The sequence below is a fragment of the Paracoccidioides lutzii genome (assembly GCF_000150705.2).
Source record: "Paracoccidioides lutzii Pb01 unplaced genomic scaffold supercont2.25, whole genome shotgun sequence".
In the NCBI taxonomy this organism is placed as follows: Eukaryota; Fungi; Ascomycota; class Eurotiomycetes; order Onygenales; family Ajellomycetaceae; genus Paracoccidioides; species Paracoccidioides lutzii.
This window is the reverse complement of record NW_015440971.1, coordinates 59,792-74,720: the sequence shown is the minus strand read 5'-3', so window position 1 is coordinate 74,720 and position 14,929 is coordinate 59,792. Positions and strand designations below refer to the sequence as shown.

Genomic DNA, 14,929 nt, shown 5'->3' with positions numbered 1-14,929 from the left:
AACCTGCAAAGATGGAGAGAGGGAGATTTGAGCACTTTCCCGAGTGTATTCTTGAACAGCGTCAACTTCGTCGAGTGTTTTTTTTTTTTTTTTTTTTTTTTTTTTTTTTTTTTTTCATATCCTTTCTTTCTATGTTCTTGTAGTTCTCCGTCTATTTCCATTTTTGTATGTTAACTCCAGTTTCATTTCGTTATCAAACTCGTTTTATCTTCCATGTCAACTCTATAAACGTTCAGAAACACATATATATCTTGTCGGCGAGATGGTGTATGCGTCCGCAGTAACCTGAATAAGACCTGCCCCTAAAAACATCAATGACCACAATTGTGGATGTTGAGAACGCTGCTTGTTCGGGTTATCCTGAAGTGTGGTTGGTTGGCACGTCGCACCAAGCGACGGCTGAAGGCTTGATGCCCGGCTCAACCAAACACCAACGCCACGAAAAACTAGCCAGCTAGGATCTCCACGGAACGCTATTATTAGCAGTTGTAGTGGAGTCAGAGGGCATGAGTGGATTATAACTTATAGACTCCACCTCTTCCTTGGTAGGTACCCGTTGGTTCCTGTGGTTGACTCGGATAGAAATGAGGGGAAGGGAAGCTTGATGCCTCGAGACTTTTCGAGTGTCAGGAAACGGCTTTTGAGGGAAAACCCCCAAGACTGACTCCTGTTTGGGCGTTGAAATTGCTCAAAATTTACGCTTCATGCTCCCCGGAAAGCTAACTGGGTTATTTACTTACCACAGCCAGAGTTAGGGTAGCCTTACATAGAGAGAGTAGTTATATATCGCTAGCCGGCTAATTTTCGTCCCTATTCCATGACTATTTAAATCCCTTTGGCCGGGGAAGGGGGGGGGGGGGGAAGGGGGGGGGGTTGTTGGGAATCTGAGGTCAAGAAAGAAGGGCAGTCCCTTCATTTGGCTTTTCTTATATGTCCTCCAGAACCCCCGCCCCGCCCCGCCCCGCCCCCCTTTGCCGTCCCATACTGCGCAGTCATAACACGCTGCGTGCTGAGGGAAGCTATCGCGCCTGCCTGCCCTTTCCGTTTCGCTAAATTATCCGCTTTCGGAGAGATCGTCGTCATGTGACTGCCGGATTATCTAAGCTTTGCCCAATGCCGAAGCGCTCCTTGGCAACCATTCCGCTTCTGGGCATGCTGTGCCTTCCGCATCGTGGCCTGTACTTGACTCCTCGCTGACTGCTGACCAGCTCCCTTCCCTGCCTTATATATAATTCCTCCTGCTGCTCCCCCCTCACCCTGTGTCCTCACGCCCCGTGTCTTTGCCATTGCGATCTCCCTCGTCTTCGTCCTCTTCCCCTCCCGATACGCCTCCCCATCGTTCATCGTCTGGATCGTACTCCGCCCGCCATCCCGTAGCCAATACTTGCATCTCCAACAATCCTCTCCTCTTATTATCCCCCCCGCCTTCTGCGGCGCCCGTGTTCCGGCCACTTGTTCACTCCTCCACCCCCCCACCCCAGCCAGCCCTCTTGGCCACCATGGCGCAAATCCGTGGCACAGCGGGCTACAATCTGGGAAATCAGAATCCCTTTGGAGGCTCTGGAAGAGTAGACGCTACCAGCGATCCAAGTCCGCTCGATGCGATCCGGGAACAAACAAGCAAGATTGAGGATTGGCTAGACACGATCTCTGACCCCGTCAAACCGTATGTTTTCGCCCAGACCCCAGACCAGTCGCTTGCACTCCCGCTATGGGCATCCTTCTCCATGTTTTCCCATTCCTCCCGCTTCTTCTTTACCAATCTCCAATCAATCCCGCAGTAAGCGCTGAATGGGGAAAAATTAAAGGGGCTAATCATATATGTTGTTAAAATGCACCTGGACATACAGATATCTACCAGCCATCGGCCGCTTTTTGATTGTCGTCACTTTCCTTGAGGATACCTTACGCATCTTCACTCAATGGAGCGATCAGCTCACCTATTTAAGAGAATTCAGGAGCAGTACGTTTCACCCCCTTTCTATATACAGGAGAGCTCCTCCTATATCTTTCCCTTTAGGAGGCCATTGGCTCTTAATACCACCTTTTCCCTTCCCCCTTCTTCTTCTAACCAATCAAATGCTTCACAGTTCCATGGGGCATAACACACATCTTCCTCATCCTAAACATCGTCGCAATGGTTTCATGTTCGGTGCTGGTGATCGCACGGAAACATAGTGAATACGCTGTCGCCGGTCTCCTCAGCGTTGTCGTCGCACAGGCCCTTGGATACGGCCTCATCTTCGACCTGACCTTCTTCCTCCGCAACCTCAGTGTCATTGGAGGTCTTCTTATGGTGCTTTCAGACTCCTGGGTGCGCAAGAAATTTGTCCCCGCTGGTCTTCCACAAATCGACGAGAAGGACCGGAAAATGTACATCCAGTTTGCAGGACGTGTGTTGCTGATCTTTCTGTTCATTGGATTTGTATTCGCTGGCGATTGGAGTTTCTGGAGAGTCCTTGTTAGCCTGTTTGGGTTGGTGGCGTGTCTCATGGTTGTTGTTGGATTCAAGGCGAAGTGGAGTGCTATCATCTTGGTTGTGATATTGAGCATCTTCAACCTGCTGGTCAACAACTTCTGGACGGTATGTGATTTGAGCCTTTCCCCAACATTACCTGTTTCAAGTACAGTATGGGATGTGGATAGCTGATCTTTCTTCCCTTTCCTTAGCTGCATGCCAAACACCCACACAAGGACTTCGCTAAATACGACTTTTTCCAAATCCTCTCCATTGTGTAAGTTTCTTCCCGTCTTCACTTTATGGAACCACCTGCGCTTTTTATATATGCACAATCTTTGCATATGAAGCACCAACCTATACTGACATGACTTCCAGCGGCGGTCTTCTTCTCCTCGTCAACATGGGACCGGGTCAATTCAGCGTAGACGAGAAGAAGAAGGTGTATTGAATCATCTGTCTTCAATTTTTGATTCTGTCAGTTTTCCTCGCATGAAATGCCCTTTCCCCCGCGGAGGCCCCGCCCAATTAAAAATCAGGGCGGTTCAAGTGCAGAAAGAGGACCAGGAGCAAAAGGTACAAATTTCAAGCCTAGCGAAAAGGATGTTCGCGAGTCAAAATTTCCAGAAAAGGGAAACTTTCTACATTACCCTAAAAACCCTTGCCATTTTCCCTCGAATTTATCAGGAAATTCTCTGCAGTTTACCCTTTCTTTTTCTCTCCTCTTTTCGTTTTCTATTTTCCTTAGGCAAAAGTCTCAAATAAAGTTAATCGTTTTCCCTTTTTTCTTCTTGAATCTTGAATATTCCAGACCACCTATCCATTCAGTTTTTAGCCTCCCTCATACCGCCTCTGCTTCTCTGCCGGTCCTTGTTACTTTCTCATAACATTGCTTTTCACCTTACGCCTTACGGTTTGTTCCAGGGCCCCCGAGGAGATGTTGTGTTTCCCTCTTGTTCCTCTTTCCTTGTCCCTTCATATCTCTACGTACCTACGTAACAAAAATCTATTTTTTTTTTTCTTAATTGGGTTGTTTTTGCTTTAAAATATGTATTCCTGCGCATCATGTTTGCAGCCTCATTGGAAGCAATTTCTATCCAGGCATTTTATCATTCGTTTCTTTTCGTCGTGGTATTCGTGTCGCTATATGTGTATTTGTCTTAACACTTTTTTTTATGAGGGATTTGCTTCGAATCTAGAATTTCAACACTTTTTCTAGCTTCATTTAGCTAGTATTAGCTGGTGAATAACTAAGGAACATGAGATAGATGAACGTGCGATCTTCAATTTATTTCTTGCACTGTATTCTTTTCCATGACGAGCTTTGTTTATTTATTGATTTGCCCTTTTTTGGCTTTTTTAACATTAGAACCTTGGAACCTTGCCAGTGGGGAAAATCCATTCCTCTAGATCTGGCGGAGCAACACTTAACTCAATTAAAACTTCAAGGACCCTTGTGGCTTGCTCAGATCCAAAACTTCCCGGGGTCCCGAGATCCCGTCCTTGTGCTAAAAGGAAACCGGGCTTCTTAGTAATTTTTATTATTAACTAAGCGTAAATTAATGTCTTCCCGTCTTCCACTACTTTTGATTTTTCTTTAACTTTTTAATTCTTAACAAAAGAAGTTAAAAAAAAGGAATAAGATATAAGGGGAAAGTGTTTTCGTGGGAAGATGATTGGCGTGGGGAACCTTCTTTGCGTCTGTCTGTATCTTATGTGCCTGATGTTACAACCATCACAGAGTTGGAGTTAAGTGGGATAGGTTTGTGATGTCACATGACCTAGAGGCAAGAGAGAGATAGAGAAAAATTGGAAAAGCTAATTTTTGAAGTTTTTGTATTTTTCTATTTTAGTATACTCCAATTCACTATCTGTACAGAGCTAGCATTGGGATTCTACCCAAGCAAGGTATGTGATTGCTGCAGGTGTTCGTGGTGCAGTGCAGTCGAAATGCGGGAGCATAGAGGAGTGCACGTATGATGGATAGAAGACTGAAGACTTGACGTATCAAGAAACTCGGCTCGGTGTAGGATCTTGATCTTGATCTAGGGTCTGACAGTTCCACAGGTGGAATTTTTTTTTTTTTTTCTGGTCCTTGCTTCTAAACACTGGGTGAAAATAGATGCGGTGAGTATGGCCAACCAGCAATGGAACTTGTAGGATTGAGAGCCGTGCTGGATTGAATAGGTTGATGAGTTGGTATGGTGGTGGTGATGGTGTGAACATGACCCGAGAGGGAACAGGTAGGTAAAAAAATAGAGAATAAAAATATTTCCTCCCGAACAATTAGCGGCTATGACATTTAAGAAACGGGAAAGGCGGGCGGTGGTTGGAGCAGGGTGAGAAAACTGGATGGGATTTGGTCGTTGTGTTCATGTTCATGTACACGTTTCGTATTCATCAATCTTCATCAGCACCCCATTTTATCAGACAATCATCATACAGCACTAAACACGTTATGGCAATCAGACATCCATACTCCATCGCCAAGGACGAACGCTACGTGGCGTCTCATCATCATCAAAAAAAGCCGTTTTGGGATTTCTGACTTCAACATGTACGGTGCGCACATGTTCGGTATGTTTAAGATCGATATCGACAGTTGAAGATGGCCAAGCCGTGTGGAGCTTTAGATCGTGCTGCTGCTGCTGCTGCTGTTGATGTTGTTGCTGTTGAATGGAGAATGCTTTCCCGCTATCAGCCGTTGCCTTTGAGGCCGGTCGGGATTGAGAGTGTTCTTCACCGACGGATTGCCATGGCCAATGCCAGGTTTCTAGGGAGGGCTTATCGGATGGTGTAGAGGTGTTGTTATTACCACTATCGCTATTTTGTTTGTGGGAGTGCTGAGGATAATTCGGAGACGGTGAGTTCGAACGGGAGTTGATCGATGGAGAACGGCTTCGTCTATGGTCATCTGGTGAGGATATTTGGCGGTCACAATCAAGGGAGTAACTAGCGCTAGTTCCTGGAGCAAATACTGGACGTGGAGGGAGGAGGACGACATCGTCTGGGGAGGTTGGCGAGAGTGCATAGAAGTTATCTGTCGCGACGAGTAGGGGAGGTGGTTTGACACGTCTTCTAGCCGTTGGGGAAATATTGGGCTGGGTTGGGTTTGGCCAGTTCTGTGTGCCGTCGAAAGTACCGTCAAGGTGCGCTTCAATTGATCTCCGTTTTGGTCTCCTTCGAGCAGGGGTCGATACCCTATCCTCCTGTTCCTCCTCTTCGTCAGCTCGAGGGGAGGTACCATCTACATAATTATACTTAATACCAGCGACCTTCTCCCGGATTCCATGTCGCCCATCGTGAACAGAGAGACTTGATCGGACTTTACCAGCCATCACTTTGGCGCTGGGGGGAGGTTGCAACATCCACCTTGTTTCCGCCCTGCTAGTCGGCCCACAAACAATTGGTGGGTGCAAATCGTTAACGTCCGGATTCCGGGCTACGTAGTACTTGGTAGAATTACCAGTATCCGCTCTCCCACGACCAGACAATCCGACAGAAGACCCCTTAACTTCTTTGCGACCCCATAGCACCTCGTCTTCCCTTTGGTAGCGTATTCGATTCCAACGATCTCCAAGCTGGTTCATGAGGGGCTCCTTATCTTTCCTTGAAGAGGGTACCAAGTCCTCCAGAACGCCCGTCACCGCCTCAGCTAAGGAACTACCGGGGGCATTTTGAGGGCTAGCTTTCGCTTTAGCTTTGGGTTTTGCTTCTGGCTTTGGGGTGAGGTTCCCCCCCCTTTGGCTTCCCGTACGGCCGGCCTTGTTGTGATTGTGGTTGTGGAGAGTGTTGTTGAGATTGTGAAGGTTCCTGCGCCCGGCTCGTTTCGCAGGAGGGCCAGGGCCCAGGCCGATCTCTTCGTCCCAGTATGAATTTGTGCTGAAGGGGAATGGTTGGTGGAAGACAATTGGGGGTTGGTCAGTTATGATGTCGCCGTTTGGCGAGGGAGGAGGTTCACGATGAGTTCGCGCAGCATCCTTTCTTCGTCTCCTCCGATGGATTGAGGCAGCGCAGGGGGTGCAGGCTGCATAGTAGAAAACAGCGGATTGGGCACCCCTGAACAGCCACATGATCTTCTCCTCCTGATCTCTTCTTCCCCCTTCTCTCTTTTCGTCTGTCCGTGGGTTTAAAGATGTGAGGAATGGTCGAATGCTGACAAGTGGTAGAACGGATCTGGGATGGACGCGGATTGTGATACGGAGCACATTGGCGGGATGCTACGATACGGTCAGATATTTCGTTGCTGGGTATAAAGCGGTAACCATGGGGTCTGGAGGAGACGTCTCCTAAATCGGACGCTGATGGAACGACTGACATTAGCCAGGGTGTTGTTGTATGAAAGAAGAGGTGATATGGGAATTGAGGAGGCGGGGGGTGGTACCAGGCAAGGCACTGACTTGGGTTGGGTGGACTACTACCTGCCACCAGAGTCGCACGCGGTTACCAGGACTATGAATCACAGTAGTAAATAAGGAGAGTAGTGTGGGAACGGCATACCTAATAATAATAATAATAAGAGCAATCCTTTATCCACAGCAAATAATGTTGCTTACCGCGGCCAGTATGCTCAGTCAGGGGGGGGGGGGGGGGGCTTTCTACCGGTGAAGGCGGCGCAACACTGAAGGTGAAGACGAAGATGAAGATTTAAGGATGTGAGTATAGACGCCTCCGGTCAATTGACAATACCTAGGGAGATGGGGGTCCATTGGCGGGTCCAGGGTGTTGACAGGGATGGGGGAAGAGAGGTGGAGTTAATAGACATGAATGGGTGTTGGTGTATGTAGTTGGTAAATAGGAATATTCTTACAAATTAATTTTTAACAGGTAAGTTGGGGAATATTCAACCTTTGAAAATCCTACCCAGAAACTTTTTGACCCAGACCGAGAAGAGGCAACAGAACTATTATTTATCGGGGACAGAACCTTCTCCTGAAGGGAAGAGAAGAGACGGAGCAAGGAGATAGAGAACAGCGCCCAAAACTCTCTCCCGCATTTTAACTATTCCACTTTTCCACCTTTTCCACTTTTCCCACTTTCGAGGTCCATCACCCAATCTCTAAACCAAAGCACGGCACTGACGCTCTCACAAGCTGCGGCAGATGCCAGACAATGAGGCTAGAGCGAGGTGAAACGTTAGGTCCCAAGTTTCTGGCCTAGATCACAGTCTCACCATGATATTGACTTTGAGGCGATTTTTATTTTTAATTTTAATTTGGCTTAAGTTTCTCTTATTTTCCTTCTTCTGCTTCTTCGTCTGGAATACGTAATGGAAATAAAACTGCATGATATCATTCTCAAATTGTATCTTAGCTGGGAAATTGCCGTTGAGAAGAAGTCACCCGGGTTTTGTCTATTCCCTCGCTACAGAGTACGTACTCCGCACAGTCGAGTGGCTTGTCATTTCTATATCTCCCATACCGGTTACAGTGGGACAAAATGTGTATATACATCTTTTACATATTCTCTAAAATTCTCGCTGTATCTTGATCCCCCTGTGCCGGTCATTCGTTTCCAAAAGAATTCGGTATGACGTATGCAGGTGATCCACACGTTGCAATCTGGACCATTCCTCTTGAACTCAAGAGTCTTTTTCAGCAACTTTCATTACCCGAACCTCACGTCCTCCCTTCTCGGGGGGATCCGATCAACCAGGTATCATCATTCCATTGTCCAACCTATTATTCTCTATCTGATGAGGGGGTTTGATGTGGGGTAACTATAGGACCGCTTTCTTCGATGTATCGTTTTAAAATTCTTCTATTCCACGACTAGATCGCAGCTCTGAGATAAATCGGATACTGGAAAATATAATCTATAACTACACTTTCCGTTTCTTTCTATCTTTGGCTGTTTGTCATCGAACACGCCATTCCGTATACCTTTTGTCAAGAGAGAGGCGCATGATCAGTCGAACATGAATGGACCTGGCGTAACTGGGAAGCCAGAGTAATAAAGAGAGAACCTTTGGCGACTGCGCCTTTCATCTAAATATTCACTGCATTACACATATTTTCTGATTACCAAAGTTCCCAATAATCCATCCCTCATTGAGTTCCAAGGTTAGGTTGCCCCCCCATCTCAAATTTCAGCTAAACATTGGGTACTAGGTACAGTTCCCCCTCTATTTCATTTGCTGGCCGAGCTGGATTTACGTTCAATATGACTGAATTTCCACCTACAGATCGTATTACATTCGCTTCTCACACAAATCTCATCTCATTTGAATGTACGATTGGCTGACCAGTGGGGGTGGAGAAGGACAGGTGGATGCAGACATCAATCCTGTGAAGAGTATTTCGCACTCAATCGCTGATGATGATGATGATGATGATGATGACGATGAGAATAGGAACAGCTGCTTTTTTTATGACGGACAGTATGAATTAACTGTTGTCTGGCCGCCGCTCTATTGCATATAGTTTAGCTATATAGTCTCTCGTCCAATCCAAAAATTAATCATCCGACAGGTTATAGCTTAGTCCATATATCTTTTCTTTCTTATTTTTATAAAATATTTAGATTTTGAGATTAATAGCAAAGTAATTTATATTTTCATTCTCCGAATGAAAATAATTATTGAATTACTTTCAAAAGCTTTTAAAACTTTTATAATTAGAGAAAAATGCTAAAAGTAACTCTGCTAAAAAGTCCATAAAATATAAATAATATTTTTTTAAAAAAAATAGTATAATAATAAAGTTTAAATAAAAATAAATATAATTTCTCCAAGTATGAGAAATTCTTTATCTTTTGTATTTGTTATAAATAATAAAATTAACTATAATAGTTGCTATAACTAAATTTATTACTACTTTATTAATAAATAATTAATAATAATATCTTCACAAATGATGCAAAATAAAAAGTGTATAAATATAAAATCTTAAAATCTTAATAAATACAGAGATTATCGACAAGACTAATAAATATACTTAATACTGACCGAATGGCAAGCTTGATTGATTGCAAAGGTTGCTACGAGAACAACTAGACAGTGGAGAATAGGTCACGGGACGGACAGGGTCCGACAATATAGTTTAACTAGCCTCTCGTCGATACATTTTTTTTCCCCCTTGCATGCATAATCGCCTAGGAACCCTGTGACAATGCCTCTGTCATTATTTTAAGTCGGCTTGGGAAAGATATTAATCTTGCATCAGCTATTTATACCAGCGAGGCGTTGTTTATATTTAGGGATTCGTGCTTTTTAGAGGGCTACACCTTGATAGGTGCCAGCTTTCTACGTTCAGCCTGAATCCCGGGGGGAGGTGTGCTTTCACCCACCGGGCGCTGGTCAGGGAGTTGAGCCGCTGCTCACCGCTCCCCCTTGGGCATGCTAGCTCAGTTGCTCACCCTTTTGCATGGCTGGGTGGCCTGACTGTCTCGTCTTCACCATCTGCTCTGTTTATTGATCATTCAGAGGGTCTTGCATTAGGCACAGCGGTCCCTTCAGAATAGGGAGTGTCAGTGCATCTTGACCCCAGGTTTGCCTGAATCTCTCACTATTTCCTGTCCGTAGAAGTGCTAAGATGCTTATTGATCTATCCGTTAGAATTCGTCGTCTGATCATGTCGCGATATACTGTTTTCGCGGCCGTTGGATTCCAGTATTGGTGTCCTTGGTTGAAGGAGTGGGATAGATAGGCTTTCAGATCACCCAACCAGCCATTCGAAAGAGTGGTGTTAGCCATCGCTCCCCCTCGCTGCTGTTAAGCAGCTTAGGTGGGCTATCATCTCATTGATGTTTGTTGGGATTATCATGGGACACTCTGAACCCAGCTTGCGCCAAATTCGTTCCGCTTCTTTCCAAACCGCGCCCGCTACATCGCACATTATCCAGATATGTCGAGTGTCCAGGTTGCATTGATGTCTGGGACAGTCCTGTCTAAAGGCCTCTACCAAGGTCAACTGCCTATCCATCATCAGCATCAGCTATTTATAACACGCCTCGCCCCCCCCGGCTTTGAGATAAAATTTGAGGTTTCACTTTTGAAATTTCCTAACTAGGAGAGTTTTACGGAGTAAACGTAAGGATCCCCCTTTCCCCCCCTCCCCTGCTCTGTCAACCATATGAGCCATATATTGTACTTTGCAAGCTATTGCCGTGGGAAATTGTTCTGGATATGGAGAAAGGAAACACAGCATGTTGCTGTTTTGGGATGCTACGTCATGGAATATACATACGTGCGCTTATGAGATGAGTGGAAGTCTCTGATGAAAGACGATGGTGAGCGTGTATTGCGGTTCCCTTCGAAAGGTGAATCGATAGAGCCATAGTAACATGTTACGCATATCATGCCTAGGTACGCAGTATAAAAATAAGATACGAATGCAGCAAAACAAATCTATGCACAATCTCCACCTCAGGCCAACCCAAGAATCAAGTTGATGAGAGATAACTTCTTATCTGCCAACATATCTTCTCGCTGAGGCGGTCGTTCACCCACTCACCCAACCTCAAACTTGCATCGTGCTCCGGTTCATCGGTTTGAGGTATACTTAGTGTGAACAGAGGGTTGGCTGGCTGGCTGGCGCGGATCGGGATAAATTTGTCTCCAGCTTGGTGCCCGGGCGAGGCTGACATACACACAGTCACACAGTCCAGCAAGAAACCCGAGAAAGAAAACTATGCCATGCTCATCCCAGTCCTCCACATTGCAGGTAAAAGCACTCGACTCCCTCGACCAGTTATACACACCTCACCACACCTTATCAAGATCATGTTACTCGAGAGCCCCAATCGGCCGGAATTGGTTGTAGAAAAAACTGTCCACACAATTATTTCCTCTTACCATTGCCGGCGGGGTGTACAATATAATGGTTCAAAGTTTCAATCCCTTCTCCTCCTGATGAATCAAGACCGTTTCCATGTACAGTACCTTTCCTTTTGCATCCCATGCCTCGATTCTGTCCTTGGACACCTCCCTTTGCTTTCCTGTTTCCCCCGTGATGAAGCCAAGCCCGTTCCATAATATATGTCATCCTACGTATTATCATCTCTCCCTGCACACAGAACCATAGCGCTGTTCTGGGGGAACCAGAAAATAGGGGTGAAATAGACGCAGCATACCCCGTATAATCAGCGGACGCGGGGTAAAATGGAAAAGCGGTCACCACTTTAAATAAAAAAAAAAAAAAAGAAAAGAAAAGAAAAGAAAAGAAAGGCATGAATCAGGGGTCTCCACTCTTAGATATGCTTCGTGCTCTTAACCATTTCACCCTTAACCTTGGACCAGTCAATGCCACTGTCAATTTCCTCATCGACTTCTCCGCAGATGACGACGTTATCGCCACGTATCAGATACAGGCCATGTTCGACCTGCGAGCTGGGTTCTGGGTCATCGGGGGTTCGTATTATACGTTCCACTGTTTGTGACAGGACGAGATTTGTGAGTTGATCGGTGGAAAGGAGGGTGCCAATAAGTGTGCGACCGTCTACGGTGAGGATGAGGACCTTTTCTGTTGTGGGTAGAGAGGGTATATACGTTAGCTCTAGTTTTCAAGGGTAGGTTTGGCAGCTAGCCATTGCGGATATGAGTGCGGATATCAATGGGGGGCTATCAACTGTTTATGTAGGATTGGAGAGACATGATTTCGGTAGCAACCCAAATTGGAACCCCGTCTCTCTTAAATTGAACAGGATCGGGGCAGAACAGTCGACTGAGATTCTCTCCCTCTCCCACTTCCCCCGGGTTAGGGAGGTTGAATGGGAATGACGGAACAATTGAGAAAGGTCCACCAGAAACAAGGATGTAGCAAGAATATGGAGATATTATGTAAGAAAGATTCGCTGGTAAGTCTGTAAAAGGTAATATTGTTCGCGCTCAGATATTATGTGGTTTTGTTTGGAGTAATTGATCTCATCTTTTCAATTCGGGCTCGGCACAGTTCTGTTGATTAGATAATACAAGCCAAGGAGCTACGTTAATTCCCCACCAGCGAACAGCCAATTTAAATTATTTCAATTATCTAACTCATCCACTTCAACACACAATTATGACACCAATTCGCAATAAAAAGGCTTCAAATTCTCCTGAGAGGGAGGGAAGACTTGAGCTCATGATAAATGCTGTTAAAATGCAGGAAATATCCTCAGTTTCTGAAGCTGTGTGTTTATATGAGGTTCCTCACTCAATTATTATTCATAAACTCAACGACTGAACTGCATAGGTGAATTTTACACACAAATTCACAGAGATTGACTCAGGCTGAAGAGTATAGTCTTGTTGAATGGATGAGATAGGAGTCAAATGACTTACTAGGTTGTTTATTCCAGTGCAGATCCACGCAGGGTTGGCATATATATACTTTTTATTCTAGATGGACACGGCAGCCATCTTACTTTCAAATTTGATCATATTTGCAAAGAGACTAGAATTTTTTTTTTCTGCATGTCAGCACATTCATTACATGTCTTGTAGTTTTTAGATGTGAGTGTTTTTGCAGTTTTAAAAGGAGCATATAGAGGTTTTGTTGAGTAGTGAATTTGGTTTGGATTCAATCTTATTATAAAGGAGATTTTCTAGACGTTTCTTCTGCAAGTGCGTACAGAAGCCTTTACAGCTCAGAAATTCAAAGCAGCTTTAGGACTACTGGAATAGCCTCATTTGAACCTGATCGGGTTATCCAGCAGCTAGATATTCTCAACTCTAAACCCCTACCCCCTGCTAACACCTCTTCATCATCTTGAATGTTTCAAACACCTAGTAATCCACAGCAACTGTAGAAGCAGCCGAATAAGGTCAAGAATCTAATGAGTCAGGGTCAACCTCATGGGTTAGTTGAAGGCCTTGATCAAAGTATTATGGCATGCGAATACGGGATGGTCAATGCCATGAGAATGAAGAAGCAATAGAAGGATATATTTACTGCGAATGAGAGAGAGAGAAGAAAATATGCAAAAGGTCTACACACAGGACTCAATGTGAAGGAGGTCTAACTAGGAATGAAGCTCAGGGTCTCATTCCAGCAGCTGAGCCTGTTGAACAGCCCGTCATTCAACCCCCCGAGCCTGCAGCCCCCGAGCCTGCAGTATGATCACGGCTCCACCACGGTGCAGCAATTGCAGTTCCCATGGGCATAGAAGATCTGGATGCCCTAAACCTAGTGCCATTTAATTTGATTTAATTGGTGGTTGTTGAGTTGTAGATAATTTGAGTTAAAATCTAGCTAGTGGGTGCTCGCTTTGGTGGAGAATTACGTTACTAGTTAACTTATTCATTAGTTGAGGAATGGCGAACTGAGGATGGAATTAATTTATTCCGAATTCTCAACAGGAAATGATCAATCTGCGCTGAACAAAGAGTCTTCCCGGTGAAAACAATAAGCTAGTAGCATTCTGAAAATGAGATTCTCGAGATCCAAAATAATGGAGGATAGAGAATGGTAAGGGGCCCCACACCGTTTTTCAAACCTAGAGATTGTTGTCAAGTTTGGTTTCACGAGCAACATTATTCCAGTCGGTGGTCAGTGTCCAGGAAATATGGCCGAAAAAATAATCGACCCTACTTGGGAGGGATATGTGTTTCGGGTGGACTGAAGACCTCCTCGCGATAACGAACCCCTAATTATATATTTTACCTAAAACATTCCTAAACTGAAATAGAATATATGCAAAAACGCAGACAATGAAACCCCTCCATACCTAGAAAACAAGTTAAAACCAAGCTAAAACCAAACAAAAAGAATCAGAAAATGGAGAAGTTACCAGTGCTCCCAACAATACACCAGTAAGTTCATAATCAAAGACTCAAAGCAATATTCTAGAGGATGCCAGACAAAATGGGGGAAAAAGAGGTTGGAAGATCCAGCCCGGAGTCTGATGAAATTGGCTGATTCCAGACGCATATCCTTTCCATGGTTTTTCCCTTTGGAGCATCCATCCAGCTCTTGAACTGTTCATAACCAGTGCTAGTATTCACCACATAAAAAAAAAGGGGGAAAGGAAAGGCGAACAACAATCTCGAGTCAAATTTAGCTGAATGTGTACATATATGTGTAGGATTGAAAGGGGTATGTTTCAACTCAGCGCCGAAAGATCCAACGGAACGCTACTGCCCCTACCAGCTCTATACAGTTTCTGGCCACCACGGAACTCCCTGGGTTTCGGAAATAGTGACTCGTTTTGGAATTTGAATCTCGAATCCTCTATGAGAACTCGTTGAGAAGAATTTCTGGTGGAATTAGCTTGGGAATTAGGTCGTGGTGATGGACCGCCATTTGTGAGCGTGTAGTTACTTGGGTCCAGTAATGAGTGGACAGTTTGCTGTTGCTGTTGAGGTGCTTGATGTTGGTCTGCGTAGGAGGATGGACGTGAAGTGAAGGGAGTCGACAGTAAGGACGATGTTCGCGCCGATGATAATGAGGGAAGGGATGATGTTGGGGGTGGTGGTGGAGGCGCGGATGGAGCAGCTGTTTGTGGTATAGGTGGGGGCGCTTGCGAAAAAGCGCTCCGAGCAGCTTGCATAGC

At 45.1% G+C, this 14,929-nt stretch overlaps 6 protein-coding genes across 6 annotated transcripts in view; 1 reads left to right on the top strand and 5 right to left on the bottom strand.

Moving 5' to 3' along the window:
* Positions 1–1,499: 1,499 nt before the first annotated feature.
* On the top strand, positions 1,500–2,909 carry PAAG_07712 (surfeit locus protein; the record flags this gene model as incomplete). Its single annotated transcript, XM_002790367.1, has 5 exons — positions 1,500–1,666; positions 1,851–1,963; positions 2,091–2,584; positions 2,671–2,735; positions 2,837–2,909. The coding sequence occupies 5 exons, from the start codon at positions 1,500–1,502 to the stop codon at positions 2,907–2,909; spliced, it is 912 nt and encodes a 303-aa protein (XP_002790413.1).
* A 2,014-nt stretch (positions 2,910–4,923) lies between these two features.
* On the bottom strand, positions 4,924–6,531 carry PAAG_07711 (hypothetical protein; the record flags this gene model as incomplete). Its single annotated transcript, XM_002790366.2, has 1 exon — positions 4,924–6,531. One exon carries the CDS (start codon positions 6,529–6,531, stop codon positions 4,924–4,926), a length of 1,608 nt encoding a protein of 535 aa, XP_002790412.2.
* A 3,335-nt stretch (positions 6,532–9,866) lies between these two features.
* PAAG_12410 (hypothetical protein) lies at positions 9,867–10,151 on the bottom strand (the record flags this gene model as incomplete). The annotated part of the gene is made up of 1 exon (XM_015847903.1): positions 9,867–10,151. One exon carries the CDS (start codon positions 10,149–10,151, stop codon positions 9,867–9,869), a length of 285 nt encoding a protein of 94 aa, XP_015702475.1.
* Positions 10,152–10,195: 44 nt separating this feature from the next.
* PAAG_12409 (hypothetical protein) lies at positions 10,196–10,735 on the bottom strand (the record flags this gene model as incomplete). The annotated part of the gene is made up of 2 exons (XM_015847902.1): positions 10,196–10,341; positions 10,645–10,735. 2 exons carry the CDS (start codon positions 10,733–10,735, stop codon positions 10,196–10,198), a joined length of 237 nt encoding a protein of 78 aa, XP_015702474.1.
* Positions 10,736–11,647: 912 nt separating this feature from the next.
* On the bottom strand, positions 11,648–12,050 carry PAAG_12408 (hypothetical protein; the record flags this gene model as incomplete). Its single annotated transcript, XM_015847901.1, has 2 exons — positions 11,648–11,919; positions 12,026–12,050. The coding sequence occupies 2 exons, from the start codon at positions 12,048–12,050 to the stop codon at positions 11,648–11,650; spliced, it is 297 nt and encodes a 98-aa protein (XP_015702473.1).
* A 2,429-nt stretch (positions 12,051–14,479) lies between these two features.
* The window catches only part of PAAG_12407 (hypothetical protein), a gene marked incomplete at both ends in the record, with an annotated part of 1,414 nt that continues 964 nt past the window's right edge, over positions 14,480–14,929 (bottom strand). The window contains one exon of the mRNA XM_015847900.1: positions 14,480–14,895. Within this exon, the coding sequence (XP_015702472.1) occupies positions 14,480–14,895 (416 nt within the window). The remainder of the gene's footprint in view (positions 14,896–14,929) is intronic.